At 40.0% G+C, this 22711-nt stretch overlaps 1 protein-coding gene across 3 annotated transcripts in view; it reads right to left on the minus strand.

Moving 5' to 3' along the window:
* Positions 1-22711, minus strand: part of atrn (attractin) — a 151540-nt gene that overhangs the window by 57063 nt on the left and 71766 nt on the right. For all 3 annotated transcript variants that reach the window (XM_028001581.1, XM_028001584.1, XM_028001583.1), the window contains exon 26: positions 5132-5210. In XM_028001581.1, the coding sequence (XP_027857382.1) occupies positions 5132-5210 (79 nt within the window). The remainder of the gene's footprint in view (positions 1-5131; positions 5211-22711) is intronic.

Here is a 22711-nt window from a genome sequence, read left to right on the forward strand (position 1 = left end):
AAATAACACAGTGAAGGGCAGTGATTATACCCCACCTGACAATAACAGCTTGGCATAAAGTGTACATGGTATAAAAGATAACTGGTCACTTCTTTGTTCTTCCCATTATGTAGTTGAATACTTCAAAACACACTTTTTCAATCAGCAGTACAATAAACGCCAGTGAATCTCAACCAATCTGTTGGGGGAGTGGAGAGTGTTTATTTGGACCTCTCCTGCCTTTAACAACCAATTCCCTTAAAGTTCCAGAGCCAATTTTGAGTAAAGGTTAGGGCAGCGGAGGGCCCAGCTGGACGACAGCAGGTTTGTGATGGAGTGAGTGTGGAGTGGGTGCGGGGTGGATGTTGCGAGACCTCCAGAGGTGAGGGTGATGATAGCACTTTGGGGCACGGTGGCAGCTGAAGGGCACTTCAACTGGCATGGCTTGTGTACCTGCAGAAACTGCCACACACACACACACACACACATTCCCCACATCCCTGTAGTCCCGACTACTCTCCCCACGCACACACAGTCTACCTCCAGGCCAGTCATTCAAAAGGCAGTAATGGCGCTAATGGGAATGCGCCTTGACTCTACATGCTGCCATCGTTTAAGGGATTCTTCACCATGCTAATAATCTGACATTTTAGGGTTTTCACGTCACTTTGGATTAGCTTAGCCAGCAAAGTTTGTCCAACTGGCTGACAGGCCAAAAAAAAAAACTCATTTGTTAACGCTCAGCTATTCAGATTGGAGCTTTTTGAGCATTGCAGTCTGAGCAGCAGATGTTTAACAGCTCACTTATAAAGTGAGAAACTAAGTGAGAGGTTTGAGGGTTTCCAAGAAACCTGATGTAACCCGGCGATTGCTTTCCTACGCAATTCAGCTTGATTCTCATCTCCGTTCAGTGCTCAGCCTGGGATTTTTATCATTGCGTTTGATTTCTCAAATTAAATTTCAAAGAACAGAAAGAGGAGTTGCGAAGGATGATGTCAATTATTTGGCGCTGCTTTAGAATTATGGTTGTGGTCAGACAATGGCATTCTTGTTTTTTTACTGCTAAATGAGCCTAGCATAGCAGCTTTATGTGAATGTCCTACACTCAGTGTTTAGTGCCTCTTACAAGACTGATGGTGTGGCTTGTTCTGCGTGTTTCAGTGTGACAAGATTTATTGAAATCGTCCTGTGTGGATGCGTTTTTTATATTTATTTTTTAAATATGTATTTTGAAATTAAAAAAAAAACTTAGGCTATTATGGAAAGAAGAAAAGTAAAACGGCAAATATTTCGGTTATCAAATGTGCAAATCTGGAAGCAGAAGGTTGCTCTGAAAAGTATCTACTCAAGACGGATGAATACAAATGTTTGCCATGATTTTATTTGTAATAAAATTAAATAAAATTAATTATTTTTCTTGGTTGTTCTATCATAAGATTTCAACTAAAGATTGTGGTTTTAATGTGACGCACTGCAAAAAAAAACCCACAAAATCCTACTAGGTATTTTTGATCTAGTTTCTGGTGCAAATATCTTACTGCACTTGAATACAAAACTAACTTACAAGTAATGATAATAAATAATAAAAAAAGTACTAGTTTCACTGGCAGATTATTTCATTTGTAACAACATTTTTCCTCCATATTGGAAGTGAAATAATCTTAATCTTTCATCAATATTAAGGAATTAATGACTTATAACAAGCTCCTATATCTTGCTGAAAAGTCATTTATAAGTTAGTTTTGTCTTATTTTAAGTGCTCAAGAAACTAGACCCAATATACTTTGGAAGATGTTGCGTTTTGCAGTGAACAATGTCGAAGTGTTTCATGAAAAGGTGTGGGAATATTTTAGCAAGTCACTGCAAAAGCGAACGGGTAGTAAGCGATCCCTGCACAATCTCAGCATACTGCAACTGTGAAACCGCAATATGTTGTGCTGTGAACCAGCAGAGTAGTCATTGTTCCCATCTGTCAAGAGATCACACAGATCGGAACAATTGAAAACAACTTCACACAAAGTCACAAAAAGCTTCAAATTTGCAGTGCCGCAAACACTTCACAGCCAATCTTCACAGAGCCAGGTGAATTGGACCGACTTCTAGAAATTCATAATTTCACTTTCGAGTCCGTTGCCTAAATATAGCCTTTTCTCTGCCAAGTACAATTCTTCAAAATGCTTGAAATGCTTAGAGGCCTCATACACCAACACTGTTATTGGAGCTTTTAGCCAAGGTTTTAACCCCCTGGCCAAAAATGTTGCAGATATTCTGAAAAGACATAATATGTCTGCTGGACAAGTCATTTGCAATGGCTGCCGCAGCATTTAATGCCTTGAGATTAGTACTGAAAACATCCAGAGGTCAACTGAACAAGCATTTCATTAACATTTCTAAGCACTGCAAGAATCTTCCGCTCTGAAATTCACAAAATACCCAAAAAGCTCAAGGATAAAGGTGATCGCTTCAAAATCGTGTTTGAAGGATACAACTGTTTTAGACATGAATCCCAAACAGCAATAAAAAGAGCATTAGATATAAAACAAAATGCCTCATTCAAATGTTTTTCTCTCATTAAAACAAACAACAGAAATGCAACGTCGGCTCATCGTTGCGTCAACCTTTGCATGCTAAACAAGTCGCAGTTGGTCTCAATTTGTTAAAGTGCAGAAAAAGGAAACTGTTGCAATAATGAAGCTTGCTGGAATAATCAAAAACATCCATTTGGCTTTCCTTCACCTGCCTGACAGTAAAATGGCTTTATTTTGATTTAAAAAACAAAGAAACATTTCTGCTGCAGAAATTAAACATCATCTCATCTTAGACCGTAAGTGATGTTCATTCAATCTCTTGATGCTTAAGAAGAAGATGGAAACACTGTCATCAGATCAAATGCCTCATTTTCATTCTGGAGAGCTTAATTAAGAAGAATGAAACGTTAACTTCCTGTCCTAAACTACACTAGTTTCCATGCAGAAGAACAACAGAGTTATTCTACTGTTTCTGTAAAAAATGTGTCAACTGGCTGTAAAAGAAAATGGTGTGAATGTCTTGATGTGAGATTGAACAACAAAGAAAGTTGAGAATGGAGTTTCATGTATCAATGCTTTAGTCTTAATTTTTATCATGTAAGTTTTTCTATAATTTTTCAGCATGGAAAAAAGCTTGAAATTCTTCTTCTTTTTTTTTTTTTACATGTACTGTCAAAGAGTTTCCCGCCTCTCCAGACAATAAACATTAAGAGTTTTGGAACAAAGAAATTCAAATGACAGAGCAAAACCAGCTTTTGGTCACAACTAGATGTTTTCAAATAAGCAAATTAAATTTTCTGATAAAAATAGCCTATCAAACCCTTTATGAAGTTTGTTCTTCACCTAGTCATTTGATGACTTAACAGAGACTAACCACATGTATTTGTTTCAATGTCACACCCAGGCTTGATTACTGACAGATCCGTCAAGGAAAAAAATAAATAAAACCATTCTGTCTGAACTTAAGGTAGGCTAAAAGACTCGAAAAATTATTGGATAACCTAGAAGCAGATTCACCTACTCAGCATCAGAGGTCGCGTTAACGGAATATTTTCCATATTTGACCAGTTATTTTTTAAAACGAAGGAAAATTCAAAGCCCGTCCGTCATTTGACAGGTTATAATTAACACCCCTGACTGGTGCACATGGGCAGACATTATAGACTTTACTCAAAGAGTTCATCGTAGAGGCAACTAAAATCAATTAATAAAAAAATCCTTTTTGAATATCATCTCATGAACCTCAACTAAAAGGGTCTTTCTGACCGGGAGCTGACCGCGTGTTGCAGAGTTATGGACCGGACACTTTGGAGCGTCTGGTTCAGAAGCTCATTCCAAACCTTTGGTTGAAATGGCGCGTTTAATTCAAGTCTCCATTACATACAGAACAGAGAAAACTAAAGAGAATGCAGCGTTGAGCTAATCCATTTACAGTCTAAACAAAGGAGCCGGCAGTTTATCTTGAGGAAATAAATGATGGTGCAGAAGTTAATTAGACCGTAACGTACGCAGTGCGCTGCATAACCAACGCGGACGCGGCTCCGCCGCTGTGAAGAATTAAACTTAACTCTAACATCTGTCCGTTTCAGGGAAGTGAAACCACGCAAAAAAACTCGTAAAAGCGCACGTCCGGACCCCACACAGAGTAAAATTATGTTCAATTGACCGGTTTGGATCAGACGGATCCAACTGACCGATGAACCAGCACAGATTTCTCTGCAGATTTGTGAGGCTGTGCGTTCAGACCGCAGCAGGTGAAGTGCTGATAATTTAAATGGAGTCGTTTAATTTAATTTATTATAAGTTATTGGGGCCACAATCAGTGGTTTTTATCACGGAGAAAAAGTTAGATGATTTAATCTGCTTTATGTATGATGGGATCTGGATTCACGTTTCAACCAGGTGAATATTAACTAAACCGCATAAAAATGTGGGTAAATAGCCGAAGTTAATGTGATTATAATTTGACGGTAAAAATAGTACATGACTGATTTTTCTTAATGCCGTCAGTCAAAATGACAGAGAACAAAAAAAAGTGTAGCGCGACTTCTGCGCTACCTTTACAACCTATACAGTTGTACCACTGGTACAACTGGCAATGGTGATGTGGTACCACATTACTCTGCTGGGGTTCTAAGCATGTGATGTCAGAAGACTGTTTACTGATTGGCTAGGCGGTGGAGTCACTATTTGCATCAAAAGAGTGACTCCCTTACAAGAATTTGACCCACCATTTTGTAAAAACTCATAACAGCGACAGAGTTTAGAGTGACTACTGTACACATCCCATCAACACCAGCATGAACACGAGAGAACAGCTTCTGAATAGCAATCCACTGTAGAGATCACAATGCATGACAGAGCTAATATGTAATTATCCATGGTAATAGAGACTTGTTCAAAAGTTTCTCTGGAGTTTGATATCAGCACCAGAGCTTAACCTTCTTACACTGATCAGACAAATCCAGCTTAAACCGAAATTTCACAGCATCAAATATAAATATAACCACAAATGTGGTTATATTGCAAACCAATTGCGATGGTTGTTTTTTCCCCAAACATGGGGAAGGAGGAAATCTATATTTCCTTAAAAAAAATTAATAAATAAAAAGATTCGGACTTACTTCTCGTCGTCGTGACGCCCAGCAGCTCTGTTTGATTTTCCACACCACGGCGGCCACCAGCAGCAGCGACAGGAAGCAGCTGCGGAAAGGTGGGGAGATGAATAGATGAGCATGAAATTCGGAGACAAATTGAGGACGGGAGAAAAACTGGGAGGCAGAGGAGTTATTTTGTGTCGTCTATACGTTTACAGAGCAGCATGTGAATTGTGTTCTTAAAAAGCAATCGGCTGAAGTTAGGACTGCAGCTAACCACTTCATCCAACTCCAATGAAGAAAATCATAACCAGAATTGTTTTTTACAATACTTTAAATCAGCTCAATCATACCCCTATTAAATTAGGAGAAGGTTCTCTAAGAGGCTCTTTTTATGACAATCCTAGCACTCAAAAAATTTAACATTCAAAGGCTCCACCTGCTTTGTGTAGACAAAAGGAGAACTCCTGTGGGGTCGTGACTAGAAGCGCCTTCACAGCATATAAAGCAACTGTGGATGATGTCACTGCTCCACAACATGTGGGGAAAGTGTTTAATGTCAAACAGAGGCAACATCTGTTCAGGCCGGTAAAAAAAAGGCAGAGGAGGAAGGCAAGGCACAGTAGGGCTTTCAGTTTAAACAACTCCAGGTAAAACAGCTTTAATTGGAATGGAAATTGTTCCATGTGCTCTACTAGTTTCTGGGTGGTTTTGAGTCGGCATCTTCCTTTATCTGGATGTAAAGTGACAGGGCAAAAGAGCAACTATAGCATTAGTGTTCACATGACGGCACAAAACAAAGAGCGGGCGCTGGGTACTCAAACGTACACAGGCTAAAGTCTATCAAAATCCTTTTCAGTTCATGAATCTCAGAACATCTGAAGATTTTCTGTCACTCTCTTAACATATTGATGGTATACAGAAGTGTCAACAAAATACGCAAGTGACAACAGAAATTATTTAGAGAATTTACGCTAAACTTCCTAACCTAACTTCCATTTTAGCATAAACTCCATTGAGCCTCTTGACATTTCACTGTACCTATTGTTGCCATGCGGGAAGAAATCACACATTTGCAAAGTGGAGTAACACCATCAATCAATGTTCGCCACAGCCACAATCGCTATTCTAACGCCGACTCACCACCAGGTGAGGCCGTGTGTCTGAATAAAACCGTTTCATACCCAGGCTGCGTCACGTGATTGTATGAAGCTGTACCGCTGTAACCAATCGGAAAAATTAACTACTGAAGAACTGCTCCACCTATGGAGGCCAGTACTATGACAGCAAAATATTTCAGAACAAAACAAATTTACATAATGTCAAAATTCACACAGTAACTTAAAGATAGAACCGTGAATGACTTATTCAGACAGTTCATCAGCAAAAAAAAAATTTTGATTTGCGGTTTAGTTGCACCTTAAACATTTCTGCCTTATGCAATCTAAAAAAAATGTTTAGGTCTGTCTTCAACAATCTGAGCACAATGTTTGTCTTTTAGTTGCTGCAGGCTTATATTCTCTGATGGGTTATTATTCAGCAATATGTCAAAAAGTCCTAATGAGCCAAGCAAAACTAATTTGACAGCTCGATGTTTCCAGGAGATTTTAATCAACAAAGAAAATCTGCAGGTACACTGATAACATTTGTCACTGTAATGACAACGTACACCACATTGTCATTCAAATTGGATAATATACATATGTAAGAAGCGCCTCAACATGCCGTTGAGGGTGACATGACATTTCTACGGAAATTCAATGGTTCTTTTTAAGTAATGATGGGAAGAATACATTTTATCTGGGCGCCTCTCAAGACTCAAAGTTTGCTTTACATCAAGAACATTATAAGAACAACAAAACATGAACAAAGGTTAAAAATGCAGCGAGGGGAGGAGATTATGAAAGCAATAGGAGCCGTGAAGAGGTTGGTGTCGAGGATAACACCCAGATTCTTGACTTATGGGGACGGAGAACAGCAGAATGGTCGACATGCAACAAAATATTTGACAGATTTGGAGACTGTGGATTTCGTGCCAATAAGAAATATTTCAGTTTCATTTACATTACGTATGAGAAGGTTATGAATCAAGAAGTCAAGAAGGGAGGAGTGGGGCGGTGATGTGGTGGGTTTGAAACAAAGAGCTGAGTGTCCTCTGTGTAGGAGTGGAAATTTGTACTGTAATCTCTGAAAATATTTTAAAGAGGAAGAAGGATGCAAGGATACAGCCGTGGGGAACACCACTGTTAATTGGGGAGAGTTGGGATTGGAAAGAATGAGCTTCAATAAATACACTGATGTAGTTTCAGTTCCTTCCCCAACATCTGGAGCCCAGATAACCGGTGAAGATCAGGGTTTTACTGTGAAGTAGAGATCCCCCACGCCCCCTTCCCCAAGTCTGCTGATTTTGTAAGTCTTATTATTTCTGCAATTAAATCTAACAATCCACCATCAAATTTAAAAAACTCTGTCATAGGGTCATTGATGCAGGTACTAGGTTTTATATTTTTCTGATCTCAAAACAGCATTCAAAGAATGCAGTGGTGTTTTGATGCAATTACTATTACTTTTTCGACCTTATAATTTAGTGGTTCAAAAATGTAACTATTTCAGCAACTGGCTGATTAACTGGGAGTAAAAAAGGAGGTTGAAATTGAGATACAGGAATAAAGATTCAAGCAAATGCCCCAAAACCTCAAATCACTGGATGAGTTTAAGGTAGCCACCTGATTGCTACAAAGATGTGTTCTAACAACCTGTCAAAAAAAAAAAACTCTTCTTGTTACTGGCATGTAGTAGAAACAGGCTAATGGGATGTGATTTTCTTCTTTCTCCTTCAGTGTTTACTAGGCTTTTCTTCTCCGCTCAAATACAATACATGAACAGACTTTCCAGGCTTTCTGAGGTGTATTTAATTAGAAACTCCCACGCTGAAGCGTAACATCTTTTTACTTTCCAGTGAGGTAGACTTTTCTCCAAAGATTAACAACCCCAATATAAATGCCTCTCCTGTTTCTGATATTGGAGGTAATGCTTTAAGATCCTCGTTCATCCTCACCCTCACCTCCAAACACACACACCCCCAATCTGAGTGAGCCTTTAAGGAGCCATCCATCGAAAATAAAAAAAATAACTCCCTTTTTCTCCCTCGCCTGAAGAGAAACCTTCAAGAGATCCACCCGTTCAGTCGTCTTATTGATCTGGTTCTCTGCTCACTGCTTCAAGAGCGACATTGTGCTGATGAAGGATCAACGTGAATGGAAATGAACCTCACATCAAAGACGTGCTTCTCTTCTTAGCAGTGTGAGGGAGGAGGGCGAGAGAAGATGGCAATCGAGAAAAAGAGGGTAAAAATTAGGAATAATGCTTGTAAAAATTGCCGACAGATTCACAGCAGATGAGAGACGAAGAAGAGAAAATTATTGACGATGTAAAAAAGACAAAGAAACAAAAGACAGATCAAAGGACAGAAACATATAGAGGTGCACACCATAAAGATGACACAAACAGAGACAGACCAGGTCGCGCACCTCATTAAATCTCAAGCTCCACAAAGAAAACAAACCTAGTTTGCGGCACCTCAGATCTCACCATCCCATTACGCCGACATCTCACGCTTTCAGACGTAGCAGAGACGAGCAGCTACGGGCCTCCGCCGTCTCTGCACAACCACCTGTGACAATCACACCTTGCTTCTTTGATTCAAATGCACAGACATAAATCACAGAAGTGACAGCTACAGAGAGGTTCACGGAAAAATCCGAGATTTAAATATAATCTTTGTCCCCGTAAAGTACCACAGTAAACACGCTACTGATATTCACTCACATTCTCATTTCGAAAACCCCGCTTTATAAGTCGGAAAACGTCTTTTGACTTTAAGAATTTCGGTGCCAAAACATCAGATTACAGTGTTCAGATTTCTGTCGGTTCTGCAGAGGGTTGATCTCGCTGCTTGTAGCCTAAAGGGCAGCAACGCCCACCACTCACTGCAGAGATCTGTCTCAAATGTTGTGTTTTCATGCTTTTTCTAAAGCAGCACGGAGGCAGCCTACAAGTAGATTGAAAGCACTCTAAGGTTCAGTTTGAAGAAAAATACCCACAGTGCCTAAAATAAATCCACTTCCACAAGCAAACTTCCTTAGCTGCAGTGCTAACGACTGGTGATGAATAGCCGCAGACCCTTGACAGTGACAGGTGAATGGAAAGCAGGTTCCTGCTCTTTAATGTGGCAACTACTACAACAGCAACGTTGACGGTACATGAAGGTAATACAGTATTTGCTTCATCAATCTTGTTGTAAAGCACTTCTATGTCGGGGTAAATCTGATTTGCTGTTATTTTGGTTGTAGTGACCAACCAAAATAACACCAAAACGGAAGCAAAATGAAACGTCGGGAATGACAAGCGAACGTCTTTAGGTTGACAACATGTTGTATCTTTGTTTTAGAATCTTATTTTGAAGCAAGAAAGGACAAAGTTTCCAACGTGGTGCCCTTTTGCCTCGAGTTAGGACGCAAGAGCGGCATCCTAACTTGACAGAGTCAGCAAAACAAAGAGTGGGTTACAAAAGCATGAAAGAAACCACCATTTCTTTAATAATGTTTGTGAGGCAGCATTATGAGTGAAAAGATAAATAAAGTAACAGAGGATACAACTGATTTCAGCTTGGTCAGAATACCATGACTGGGTAGTTGGTATCTATGCTATAGTTGGTTTCTGTTTAGCAGCTACCCATTAGCCCTAAGGGGTTTTTAATAAATACAGTCTGTTTGAGCAAAATATAAAAAAAGTCAAGTCAACCATGAAATGGATAATGACACCGACATTGTTTAAACCACTTCTAGGGTTTAGTAAAACTTTGATTTATTTGAGACACAAAAAGGAACCGTTTTCAATACTTTCTTTGGGATTACACAAGCATAAATGGTTCTAGTCAAAACTGAAATATAATATCCTAACCTGATTACTTATTTATTAAAACAAACCTTCACTCTACTTTTTGAAAACCAAAAAAGTAGTGTACCCTCCTGTCTAATGAGTAGGATGTATCATCACACGTAGCTGAAAATAAAAAGGCACTGATGTTTTTTTGTTCAGATGTACCCGACTCGTGTAAAACCTTTAAAGTTATTGAGCGTAGCCAGCATTAAAAGGGAAGTATTATGTATTTTCTAGGCACATAGTGCCATTTGTGTTTAAAAAATCAAATTACCTTCAGTTGTTATAAAAATGCTGTACATGTCAAATATGACTTGAAAGAAATTTGACTTTGTAATTTAAAGCCTTGAAAGTGGGTCTCTGTCTGTTTAAGAAGCTCCTTTAATTTATGAAACTCCACCTTCAGCAACTCAAGACAACTTCACTCCTCTAGTAACCTTTTAGTAACTCAGGAGCTAGTGACTCAGCTCCTTCAGACTAGCCAGCAACAACTAGCAAACACCTACCACAATGTTAGCTAAACTAGGTATTAGCCAACACCTAGTTTAGCTAACATTGTGGTAGGTGTTTGCTAGTGAGGAGCTGAGTGGGAGAGTCATGGGGAAGGGCTGCTGTGCAGTGCTGAAGTTTGGAAACTGCAGCTCTGAGGAGGAGCTTTAGCTTTTGCACCGGTGTATGGTTGCTATGGGAGATTAAAGGCTTTCTCAAATATGCAGAACAGAAACAAAGAAACACTCCAGGTATGTTTTAGATGAGGAAATAACATTACAACATAATGTAAGCTCAAAAAAAGTCAATTCTACATAATCCTGCCTATTTAAATATGCAGCAGTGTTGGTAATGATGTAATTCAAAACTCTGTTACAGAGAATTTAATACACCAGAATCTCACTGCAGCAGTGTTTTCACGAACTCTATCAGTTTGTTTTAGCATCATCTTTAAATGGTTGTGAAGTGAAATCTGGTTTAGTTCTTAAGCAAAGAAGGAAACAGCTGGCAAAAAAAGGCCATATGTGTAAACCTGTCACAATCAAACATGGTTAAAAATGATGAATACCAACTGTTTCCAAGGCAGACTGGAGAGTGGAAATGGAGCCAGAGGAAGTGCATTATTGCCACAGGCTGCTTAGGCCAGCGAGGTGAGCTCTGACGTGTCATTGGCTAACCTGACAGCAAGACAACAGCCACAGGGCAAACACCAACACACCGGTTGTGTTGTCCGAAGCCAGCTGCATACTAATCCTCCCTGCTGCTGCTGGCGTTCACTCCAGGGGTGGCAAATGAAACCTGCTCACTGGCCAAGCGCCGCTTCATTTTCACCGCGGCTGATAAGTTTTGTTCACTGAACCGTGCGCCGGCAGCAGCGGTTGCTCAGAGGTCCTCTTCGGCACCCTGCTCCTGTCATCAACCCCTGCAGCACCTGCAGATAGGCGGGACCTCTCACAGAAAGCCTAACTACCTGGAATAGAACAAGGATCGAAGACGCAGCAGAATACAAATGGCTGTGTAATCTACGCAGCTTCAGACGCTTTGTTTACCTCCTTCTGCTGTGCACGGAGCTGGGAAGGCGGGTAGGGGATCTCGTCTAGGTTTGGTGAAGGAGATGGAGCGAAACAAAAACCGGCATGTCCGAACATTTTTTCACTCACAACTAGAGAGGCAGCGATCTGCCGCCCAGTGGAGAGCATCATCTCACTGGACTCATTTCTATTTGATAGCATCAACTTTTTTTTGGCCTGGAAAAGTTTTTCATTCAACTTTTTTGAGATTTACATCATGTTATGTTATTCCCTCATCAAAAACATACTTGGGAGTTTTGCTTGTTTCACGCATGTTTGAGGAATCCTTGAATCTCCCATGGCAACTATTCAGGAGTGCCTAAAAGCTTGCTCTCACAAAGCGCCGCCTATTTCATAGAGTAGCATTGTTGTGATGACAGGAAGGAGTAGGAGTTTCTTAAAGAGACAGAGTCCAATTGTAAGGTGTCAAATTATGAAGTCAAACTTCTTTCAACTTATGTTTGACATATACAGCATTTTCATAATAGCTAACATGGCTACTTGACTGTGCTACAAAATCGCAATGTGTGGCGGGAAAATACATAAAACAAGCTTAGTCATGTGTCAGAATGGTCCATTCAAAGTCTAGATCTCAATTTTATTGGAAATCTTAGGGAAGAGTTGAAAACTCTGATTCCATCTACCCAGTCTGGTTGGAATTGAGCAATTCTGGAAACCAGAACGAGCAGATAGTCTGTGATGAACAGATTTTACCCTTACTTTCCAAATGAAGTCTTGCTAAAAAAAAAGAAAAAAAAAGTCTGGTGACCATAGATCATTAGCTGCCTAAAATGTCAGATTCTAGAGGACATACTAACATGACAAAGAAAAAACACTGGAACAAGAATTTTTGCAATAAATAGAAAAAAAAAAGCAGCTGAGGAAAAATGAGGATTTTGAAGTGAAGTTCTCATAAAATGCTTTCCTTAAAGTAAAAAGAAAAAAAGATGAAGTTTACTAAGCCTTTTCACCCTCTACTCTGAAGAAATAAACAAACCTGACTAAAAATAATAAAGTGAAAATGCAGGAGGTCTGTGATATGGCATTCAGACATTTTTTCTTCTCCTAAACTGTAAGAGACGTGCAGGTTAGTCCGAGGATCAAGTATGATTGTGCAAGCTTTTCTTTTCCTAGCCTCACACTGCCAACATTCATTTCTACAGAGCAAAGGTCTGAAAACACCTGTGCTCAGTGACAAAGAAGGGAATAGACAAGAGGGAAATACCTCAGCAAGAGAGTCTTGGCACCATACAGTTCTGGCCAAAAGTTTGGAAAATTAGACATTTGTTTTGTAACTTTAACATTTTTATTGTTGTTTTAACGATTTAACATATTCTGAAAAACAATTACAATTAAGATTCAAACATTTTCAATCGTCTATGCCCTCGTAAACTTGCAGATCCAGCAGTCATAGCCTTCTTGTCGTAACTTCTGACTTTCCTTTACAGCCAACAGTGAGCTCAGTAGGTTACGAGTGATTTTAGTTGTATTTTTATGTCTTTTTTCACAGCTTCACCTGTCCTGATGGCTTGACTGAACTCAAATGAAGTTAGCTAAAACACAGAAACTCTGAAAGCTAATAAAGCTCTCCGCATGTACTCAGGTAAACTTAGCATTTAAAAAAAAAACGGAAAAGGGTGCAAAAGAAATTTGTAGTAGAGATTTACTGAGCAATTTGAACGGAATTGATTTTCAGCACTGCCTGGTGGCTGACCTGAGAAAAACTCAAAAAAAAGGAAATGCTTTTGCAATCAAAAAGTACAACATGAGATCCCAAAGACCGCTAAAAATGTGAACTCATTTTTTTTTCTGGCTTCAAAAAAAAGTTCAGTGGACCGCTGGTTTTGTCAAACTAACAACAAGTGAAAAGTCCTCCATCTTCACTTTACTATTTCTAGTCGGCTTTGTTTATTTCTTCACGGCAGAAGGTGAAAAGGCTCAGTAAACAAGAGAATAGTGAATAACTGAAATCTGCAAATGCTTGATCACCTCTAAAAATGCTTTGAACTGCAAACTCAAATAGTTCAAACTACCTTAATGTGCATTATCACACACAGTGGTAACTATCTTGTTCTTCACCAGCAGGTAACATCCACAGTGTTCATTATCTCAGATCTTGGGGGTAACAGCCAATCAGCGCCAGGCAGCCTTTGCGTAGCAATCTTGTTTGGTTGCTATGCAAACGCCAGCCAATAGCATGTCAAGCAGCACTGCATCTAGGTTCCCAAGTTGCATTTTCTTCTGAATACTTTAAATATGGTCTACAATTAACACAAATATTTTAATGGCTTTATAGTGAAATTCCTGAATATTAAAGCACAAATAGATGGGGATCCATTTTACAGGATGATATACACGTTTGGATGGCTATGAAAAGTATTTTGAACGGTCTTCCAATATCTTCATATATTGTTCTTAAAAAAATGGCTGAAATGGGTCAGAGCTTTACAAAATTAGAGACTGTAAATCAGTCACAAAAGTGACCTGCATCACCGCCCAAACCTTTGGCCATGGTTGCACATGTTCCCTGTGCTCTACCTTCAGCTCCGGTGAGGAGGAGAGAGTGAAAGCTTAAAGTAGAACAAAGTGATCCTGCTCATTGATTATTAACCAGCCAAAGACTCATGGACCAATCAGGACAAAGACTTAGCCATGAGGTACTTCTTAGACTACCTGCAACCTGAAAATGATGTCAGACACTAAGAACAGGGAGTTGAAGAAAACAGTAAAAAGGGATAGGAATAGAAAAGAAGACAGAAAGAGAAGGGTAAGATGAGGAGGGAATAAAGAACGACAGAGCAAACAAAGGGAATAGCGGCTGAGGTAAACATACAAGCAGTTTTGCAGCAGCAAATGTGTGGATAAAGATTGAGAGAGCAGAAGGAGTGATTCACAAGGGGAGGAAGCAAAAGACTGAGAAGCTGATAGAGGAGGAGAGCAGAGATTCTGGCATTGCACTGGCAGCAGAGGAAGTCAAGCACCTGGAGAGGCCCCTTAGGACAGACAGGAAGGTTCTGATGCATGTTCAGGGCCTCTCCGTCTCTCTCTCTCTTTCCCCTCCTCCTCTCTCAGGTGTCCCATGGGGACGAGAGAACGAGTCTGTCAGTCTGCACCAGAAAGAAGCAGCTTAGAGAAAACAACACAGGGTTTGTGTGAGACTTAGTATTTGAAGCAAAAAAGGAAAAGCTTGGCAGCTTGGCTTCCAGAATATTGACAGTTATACAAATAAGGTTTGCAGTTTGTCTCATTTATCAAGTTTGCAGAGTAAAGAGAGAAGCTGCGGCGGAAAGCTGTTAGCTACTTCTGATGCCATAGAAATCAAACTTTAGAGTTAACTTTTCTCTCTTACAGACCAAAACTATCAATCTATGGTCAAAGAAATCACAAGAATCGAAACCTGAGAAGGAATTGACATAAGGTGAAAACTAGGGAAATATCCGAGATTTTTTTTTTTTAACATTCATTTCTCTGCCCAGCAGCCACAAAATGGTCAAACCTTCATAACCCTCAACTCAAGGTCTCCCCCAGAAAGCTTGCTAAGCCCAGTGGTTGGTCATTCATCCAGCACCCCGTCATGTTTTAGGGTTAAAAAATGTTTAAAGTTGACGGAAAGTTTGAAAATATCACTTGATCATTATGTGGTATTGAAAGATTGGAAAATTAATACCTGAACACCAACTACAAAATGTTACAGCAATGCTTAGCCTGGTGGCTGGCCAGGCTTATAATACACTGGGGGAATCTCTGCTCAACTGCTTACTAAAAGGCTCAACAAATGAGGAGCGACATCGGCAGCTGAAAATTTCTGTCATCTGGGGTGAGACCCAACAAATAAAACGGCATAGCGACAGCAGCGACTAAAATTGAAAGATTTTCTACTGTGTTGTGTCGCGCAAGCCCAAGTGTGAACAAAGTACAAGCTCAAAATTTGACACATCTGTCACTTGGCTGGAGTAGGGCTAGAAGTTGTCGCCTCATCGTGGTAGTTTCACAGGAAATTAATGAAGAGGAAGTGACGTCACTTCTGTGACGAGCCCCGTCATACATTTACAGCTACATCTTCTTGTGTGAACCGACATTTCAAACATTCCCATAACCCTTTGAGTCAAAAGTTTGAAATGTCCGCCTTGACATTTTTGCTTATTTTAATTGTATGCAGTTCTTTAAATGTCCTGTAAGTAAGTATATTTGCCCATTTATCCATAACAACCAGAACATCGCAGAACTGCGAAAACGTCAAGTAGGTATTTTCGCAGTGTACCGTCTATTAAAAGAGCGTCCGTCAGGATAATTTCACTCCCTGCTACGGTGGGAGTGAAATTACTTTAATAACCCGATATTGGTTGGAACGTGCAACGTCTTCCCTTTCAGAAACCGTTGGAATTTTTCATATAGTGCAGTGTCACGGATTACGGTACTGCAAATTTGGCTGGATCGTCGCAGCCTAGACAAGTTAATCACTTCATTTAAATCTTTCTTGTTTCCTGAATTACTGTAGCTACAACCATGATCCTTGATGTCTAGACTGTTGTGTACCTTTGGGTCTGTCGCCATTAAGCAACCTTAGGCATCTACTTCCATATTTCTTTTGATATTCTAGTTTAAACCTGTTACCTGTGCTCTGTCCAACAAGTGTTTAATTTGTATTTATCAGCCACAAATAGAGACATTGAAAAAAAGTGCATGGTGGTGAGATCTAGTCTTTAAGGGTCTACTTAACCCTGGAAAGTCCCTTGGTCTGCTAGTTTGCTCCAGACCAAAAGCGAACTTTATTTTTTTCAGTTGCCGTGTTTTGCTTTCATATTGTGCTTTTTTGCAAGTGGACTCTAATTTGTAAATAAATCTATGCAGCTGTAGCTCATCGCTTCCATTGGACAGAAATATTGGGGGCAGTACACAGCACCGACCTGGAAAAACTATAGACTATAAACTACAGAAGTCCTACTTGTGAACATTTGTGTTGTTATTACAACTGCAATACCATTTTCAGTGTCAAGTGCAGCTCATGCGATGCAGGTTTGCTTGCCTTACCATAATGCCTAGCAACAGTGGCAAAAAATTGCATATTTCCTGCAGTTGGTTTGGATTGACACCGGTCTGTGTTCACACCAAAAGTGAACTGTACCAGAATGGTTTGAAAGCGGACTGAGACGACCTCAAAAAGTGGTCCGGTTGTTTGGACCACTTGATTGCATTCACACCTGCACAAAAGGTCAGAAATAAAGGGTGAAACGCACTCCGCTCTGTTCAAAGGCCAGAAGAGTTAGGTGTGAAAACACCCTAAAGAACAATGCAGCTCGGAGGAGTACAGATGGTGGAAAAGAGGTCAACATCATAATCCATAACCAGATTCAGTCTTTCCTATGGGGTCTTTGTGTAGAGCTTCTAAAAAGCCTGAACAACAATAGTGTGGCAGGCTGACGACTTTGATTTATATTCACTCTTAGAGTCTTCCACATTCTATCCCGCTGTCAATCACCCGCCTCCCAGCCTGTCAGCGGCGCCGGTGACACTAATCCTGAACGACGTTTATGTACAAACACCAACACATAGTGGAAGGGACGGGGGATCGGACCCGTCCGTGCACGCGTGCGCACGGCGCCGCCGAGTCACAGCCGGGGTCAATGTCACTTCCCTTTGAGCCAATTTCCTGTGATTGATCTCCCTCCAAGTTTGAGGCCAGAAAAGCTTTCAGCTCCATAATGATTAGATGAAAACAAATGCCACGGGAAAATGATGTAGAACGATTCGGCGTTAGTTAACAGGTTATAGTTTAATCTGACATCTGGAATTGATTGCTTTGGACCCGCCTCACCTCGCTCATTCATGCAGGCAACAGTTGAAATATTTAAAGGAAAAGCCAGTCGATGTAACGTGTGTGACGGAGGGAAGAACATTCCTACAGCCTGAAGGTCACACTCCAACCCGAAATATCCATCTGCCTCCTACATATAGATGACAATTGAGTGCATGTGTGTGTTTCTGTGAGTGTGTAAACCCAATTGAAGGGATGCACCTAAGCAACACACGCATACACGTATCGATGCAGCCCTTTGGCGTTCCAAACTGCCATAACATCGCAGAGTTTTCCTTGATTATATTCTGCAGCAGTAATTTTACGTGTCCATGGGCGGAAAATGAAATGGTAATTTCTTCTGTTCCACTTCACTGACTTTCAACAGGAAACAATCACAATTTAGTCCCAAGCTGAGCGCCGTTCCTTTTCTTAAGTGAGTCGTCAGAGCAATTCACGGCTCCCGAAACCTGCAGCTGCAAGAAGGCCGCAGCCACAAAACGCAGCCTGCGTCTCCGCACCTTTGACTGACTCAACTGTTCTGCAAATTAAAGCATTGCTGCTACAGATTTATTTATTTTACGTTCATTATAATGAGATCAGCAGGGAAGAGGATGAGGGCCACTGAACAGAGAAAGAACTCAGACTTTTTCCTCAGAATTTAGACTTTAGTCTTCTGAGATGAAAAGTCAGAATTCTGACTTTTTTTTTTCCTTTCTTTTTTTTTCTTTTACAATTTTGACATATTTCTCTGAATTTTGACTTTTTTCCCCTCTCAATTCTGAGCAAAATATTTTTTATTTATTTCTTTTTTTCAACAGAGGCTCTTACTCTTCCATAGATCAGCCTCATGTGCCTCAACTGTCAATGATCAACAATGTCTGGGAATAAGCAGGAACCTAAGACTAAAAACCTATGAAATAATAAGTAACATCTATTAATTTCATTTGACAAATCATAAATTAACAAATAAAATAATAATTAGCTGCAACGTGCGAACAGTTATTTGTTAGCGGTCAACATAACAGACCTAGTAAAAGGCGGGTGTTCTGTAAATTGTGTAGCACAACCTAGTACCTATGTTGCGTTCAGTTGTTATGAAAATGATGTGTGTGTGTATATATATATATATATATATATATATATATATATATATATATATATATATATATATATCAAACATAGCATTAAAGAAATGTGACAATTTGATGCCTTAAAATTGGCCTCTGTCTCTTTAAGAAGCTCCTACTCTCAGCCTCATGTCTCTGCCTTCAGCATGTCATCACAACAGTGCTATGCTGTTCTTAAGAGCGTGGGACTGAAGTTGCTCAGCAGGTGTGCGGTTCCAAAAAGGGTTTGCCAATAGCTGCTGGCTAGTCTGGAGGAGCTGAGAAGGGAGGGCTGCTCTGTGAGGCTCGTCTTAGTGGAAACTGGCAGCGGTTTCTGAGAGGAAGCGTTTAGGCGTCCCTGAATGGTTGCCACGGGAGATTCGAGGATTTCTCAAACACGAATGAAAGAATCAAAGCAACACTCCAGGTTTGTTTTTGAAGAGGGAATAACACGACGACATGATATAATGCTAAAAAAAAGTCAACTTTACATAAATACCGCCACTTTAAAAACAGGCACAGCAGAAAATGAGTCCAGTGAAGCGTCATCCAGTGCATGATGGTTAGCATGAATGATTCATTTCTGGTGACACTTACAGTACCGCACTGAGCACACAGCAAGGAAAAGCAAGCTGGTAAATGCTTTATAGAGCCCACTGAACACTCAGGCTGTTTACATGCACAGCAGTTTTTCATTATTAATCACTTTAAGACATCACTCTGAGGGAGTCTCTGCTTGGAAATAAAAACGGCCTTTTCTTTTATACCTGGACATAAACAAGGCTGCATGTGGAGAAAACACTGAGCAGATTGTGCATACTGTAAGATTCTTGTTTTTTTTGTTGTTTCTTTTACATCTGGTGATACATTACTGCACAAGAACGCCTGACTTTCACATCAATGCTCCCAAGGTCTATTGTTTGAATAAATTAAGAATAAGGACATGCTTCAGGGCTAAAGAACTGGGTAATGCTTTGCTTTTTTGGCAAATAAATTTATGGAGTCACTTAATATATTGACAGTGTAGATGAATATAAACTTTACATTCTACAATTCCTGATCATGCGGTCAGCATTCTGTCTACTAGAGGGGAAATTAGTAGCATTACTAATGCTACTAATTAGCATTAATCCTACTAATCCTCAATTTTTGCAAAATTGAAGAAATTACTTTGAATTTTGCCGCTTCCACCAATGTTTTCTTAAGCAATACTTCAAAAACAGACAAGCGAAACTGAAAAGGAGGATTTATGGAGAAGGACCAATGAGAAATAAGAGAAGGAGGATAATATCCACATCTCCAATGTCTCTCTAGCCATGTTTCCAGCAAACTGCCATGTGAACTTTAAGCAAACCTTTAAAATGTCGCAAAAAAAGGAAAAGAAAATGCCAAGTATGGGTTTTTCCCCATCCACTGGTTTGAAGTGAATCAACCAGCCTAAGTTAAGAGTCATTTTGTCAGATGTTGATGCTACACATGTAATAAACAAGATGTAGGGGTTGCAATCCAGCAGGGACCAAACATCTTAGAAAAATGGAGAGTCCGCATACTGAAACTTTTTCTCTTTAGCACATTAACTCCTTTTCAGGAAAGCAAAGAAGTTGAGGAAATTATTTGGGATTTGGCCGTTTCAATCACTACTTCAAAATGCGCATAAAAAATGTTGGAAGATACATTCTAACCATGCGGCCAGACAGAGATTTATAGATGAGCGGCAAAAGCAAATGAAATGGGTTAGCAGTGTGTGGCAACAACTGATGGCGTCATCCAGGACTGTGTCTGGCTGCATTTCCATTGACCATATTATTGCACAATTTCGCATCCTGAAATTCATTTGCTTAAAGGAAATACTGCAATTAAAAAAAGAGAAGTGTTTTTCGAGAAAAAGTTCCAATGCTATGATCAAAATCGGTTTATTTCCAAAATCTGCAATGGAAACAATTTTTTCGCATCACGAGTCACATGATAAATCGGATGTTGCTGCTGGCAGAAACCATGAGGAAAAAGACAAGAAGTGGTAGGAGGATGATAGTGCGGCATGTTTTTCAATGACTTATCGAGTGAACAAACTTATTCGTGTGTAATTTTAATTGCGTTTCTTAATTAATGGAAACGCCGCAATTGCAAAATCGTGTTTTTTTGACATCCTGACAAAGTTTTGCGCACATTTGTAAAGAAAACATGGATACTGTTGAGCAGGAATTGGCCGACTGAAACATTTTCCGTCAGACGGCCTCTTCTCATTTGTTGCATGACGGCCCACAGCATCACCATTCACAACTCTTTGGATGAAACGGGTTAAAACATGAAGACATAAAAAAAACATTTTCAACGCTTTTTTAAATCTTTTTATGGTTTCATTCTTAAAAAGAAATCAGAATCAGCTAAAACTAACACCAAGTAGTTCAAAGCTTTACAAAAACTGAAGATCAGGAGAAAAAAAAATAATTGCTGATCAATTTATTTCTAAAGATGGAGATGCAGCAAACTGGTGACCTGAAAAATCTAACAGACCAAATATTCCTGACGCAGAGGGAAAAAAATTAGCCCTTAGTGGAAGCTTTTCTTCATGGAAATTCAAGTCAAATATGTCCGAGGGGTGAATTTAAATCGTCTTGATGGCGGAGGCATGACTCATTAATATCAATGATTCTCAGCCACCCACACATCAACCAAGACTCGGTTATGGGTCGGGCAGTCGATTGGCTGCCTCTCTTAATGCCTCATCCCGAACCGAAACGACATCTTCCCGCTGCGGAGAAACCAAATGCGCAAGTCACTCTCTCCGCCGCCGCGGGAACGCGCTGCAGTTTGAGTCGAACAGTCAGATTTAAATGTCTGCTGAATCTCAATAATTGATCGGAATGTGCAAGTCGTTTTCCAGCGTTTGAGCGAGGCTCGGCGCCGCCGACTCCCACGAGCGGTTCCGTCGTGTCACTGCAGGTGCAAAAGGCATGTTGTCAGTGACCCGATTAGACAAGGATAACAGACAAACGCTGAAGCTTCTACTTTTTTTTTCTTAAATCAAACAAACGCAATGAAAGGATCAAACTGACAGGCTGTAGCAACGATGCATAACAATGAGAGGGAAACGCTAAAACCCGAGTGCTGCCGTGTCAACTGAAGGGCCTTGCGTGTACTTGAGGAGCTGTCATGCACCAAAAAATAAATGAGGGGTGGAAAGCATAAGTTATTTTAATATTAGCCGTACACGCAGCACAGATGTGGCGCTCGGATCTCGGGGGACGGCAAATTTTCTGGGCCATCAGGCTGCGGCGCAGTGCCCGCTATTACAAGGTTAAATCCCAGTTTTGGTGAGTAAACATACTGGGCCCCACATGTGGTGATTGTTCTGGAACAATAGCTCAGACACTCTTAGCTTCTGCTACTTTGATGCCTCAATCAGAGAGAGAAAGAAATCTCAGGACAGAAGTTAGAGAGTTCTTTTTTTTACAAGGTTATACACCATTAATCATAGTGTACAATAAAAAAAAAATTCCATTTGAAGGGCTACAGCTCCTTTTCTGAGCAGGATCTTACAGTGCTTTTATGCAATTTTGTTAAATGATGTAGTTCCAATGCTTATCGGTGGATAAGATCTGTTTCAATTTCAATCAAACTCCAGTCTGTTTGCCTAGAAAGTCCAGTTTGTTTGGGGAGGTGTGAATGCGTCTGGTCCGCCTGAAAGCTCAAATCTTTGTTCAACTAAATGCATTGAATAAATATGTGAATACCAAGTGAGCCAGACACCACTCTAAAAGCAGGAAGCAGGCTATGACACAGGGAATTCTGGGTAAATGACACCAAAACAAACACGTGTCTCGCGTTAGCTGGAGAAATAATTTGAGGTCTTTTAGCTTCACATTTTGCTACTTTAAAGAGGGAGTTTAGTTTTCTAAATAGTTTATCTGTACAGATGTGACACAGTTTGCTAAGTATGCAAATTAAATCAGTCTACAGAGAAACGTAGCGGGGTGCTAATACATCGTTTGTTTTGGCCAGCAGAGTTTGATTTTACTGTACATCTTTTAAAATCAAATTATATTTAAAGTAACTGGATCTCAAAGTGTTCAGTTTAATCGGATTTGATTTGAGCCAATCTGGATTCTGTTTACCTGGAGAAATAAGTTGGATCTATTTGATGATACTGCAGATGACATTTGTTTCAATTTGAGGCCAGATAATTAAACAGAATTGAATTCAA

This window comes from Xiphophorus couchianus, chromosome 19 (genome assembly GCF_001444195.1).
Source record: "Xiphophorus couchianus chromosome 19, X_couchianus-1.0, whole genome shotgun sequence".
Lineage (NCBI taxonomy): Eukaryota > Metazoa > Chordata > Actinopteri > Cyprinodontiformes > Poeciliidae > Xiphophorus > Xiphophorus couchianus.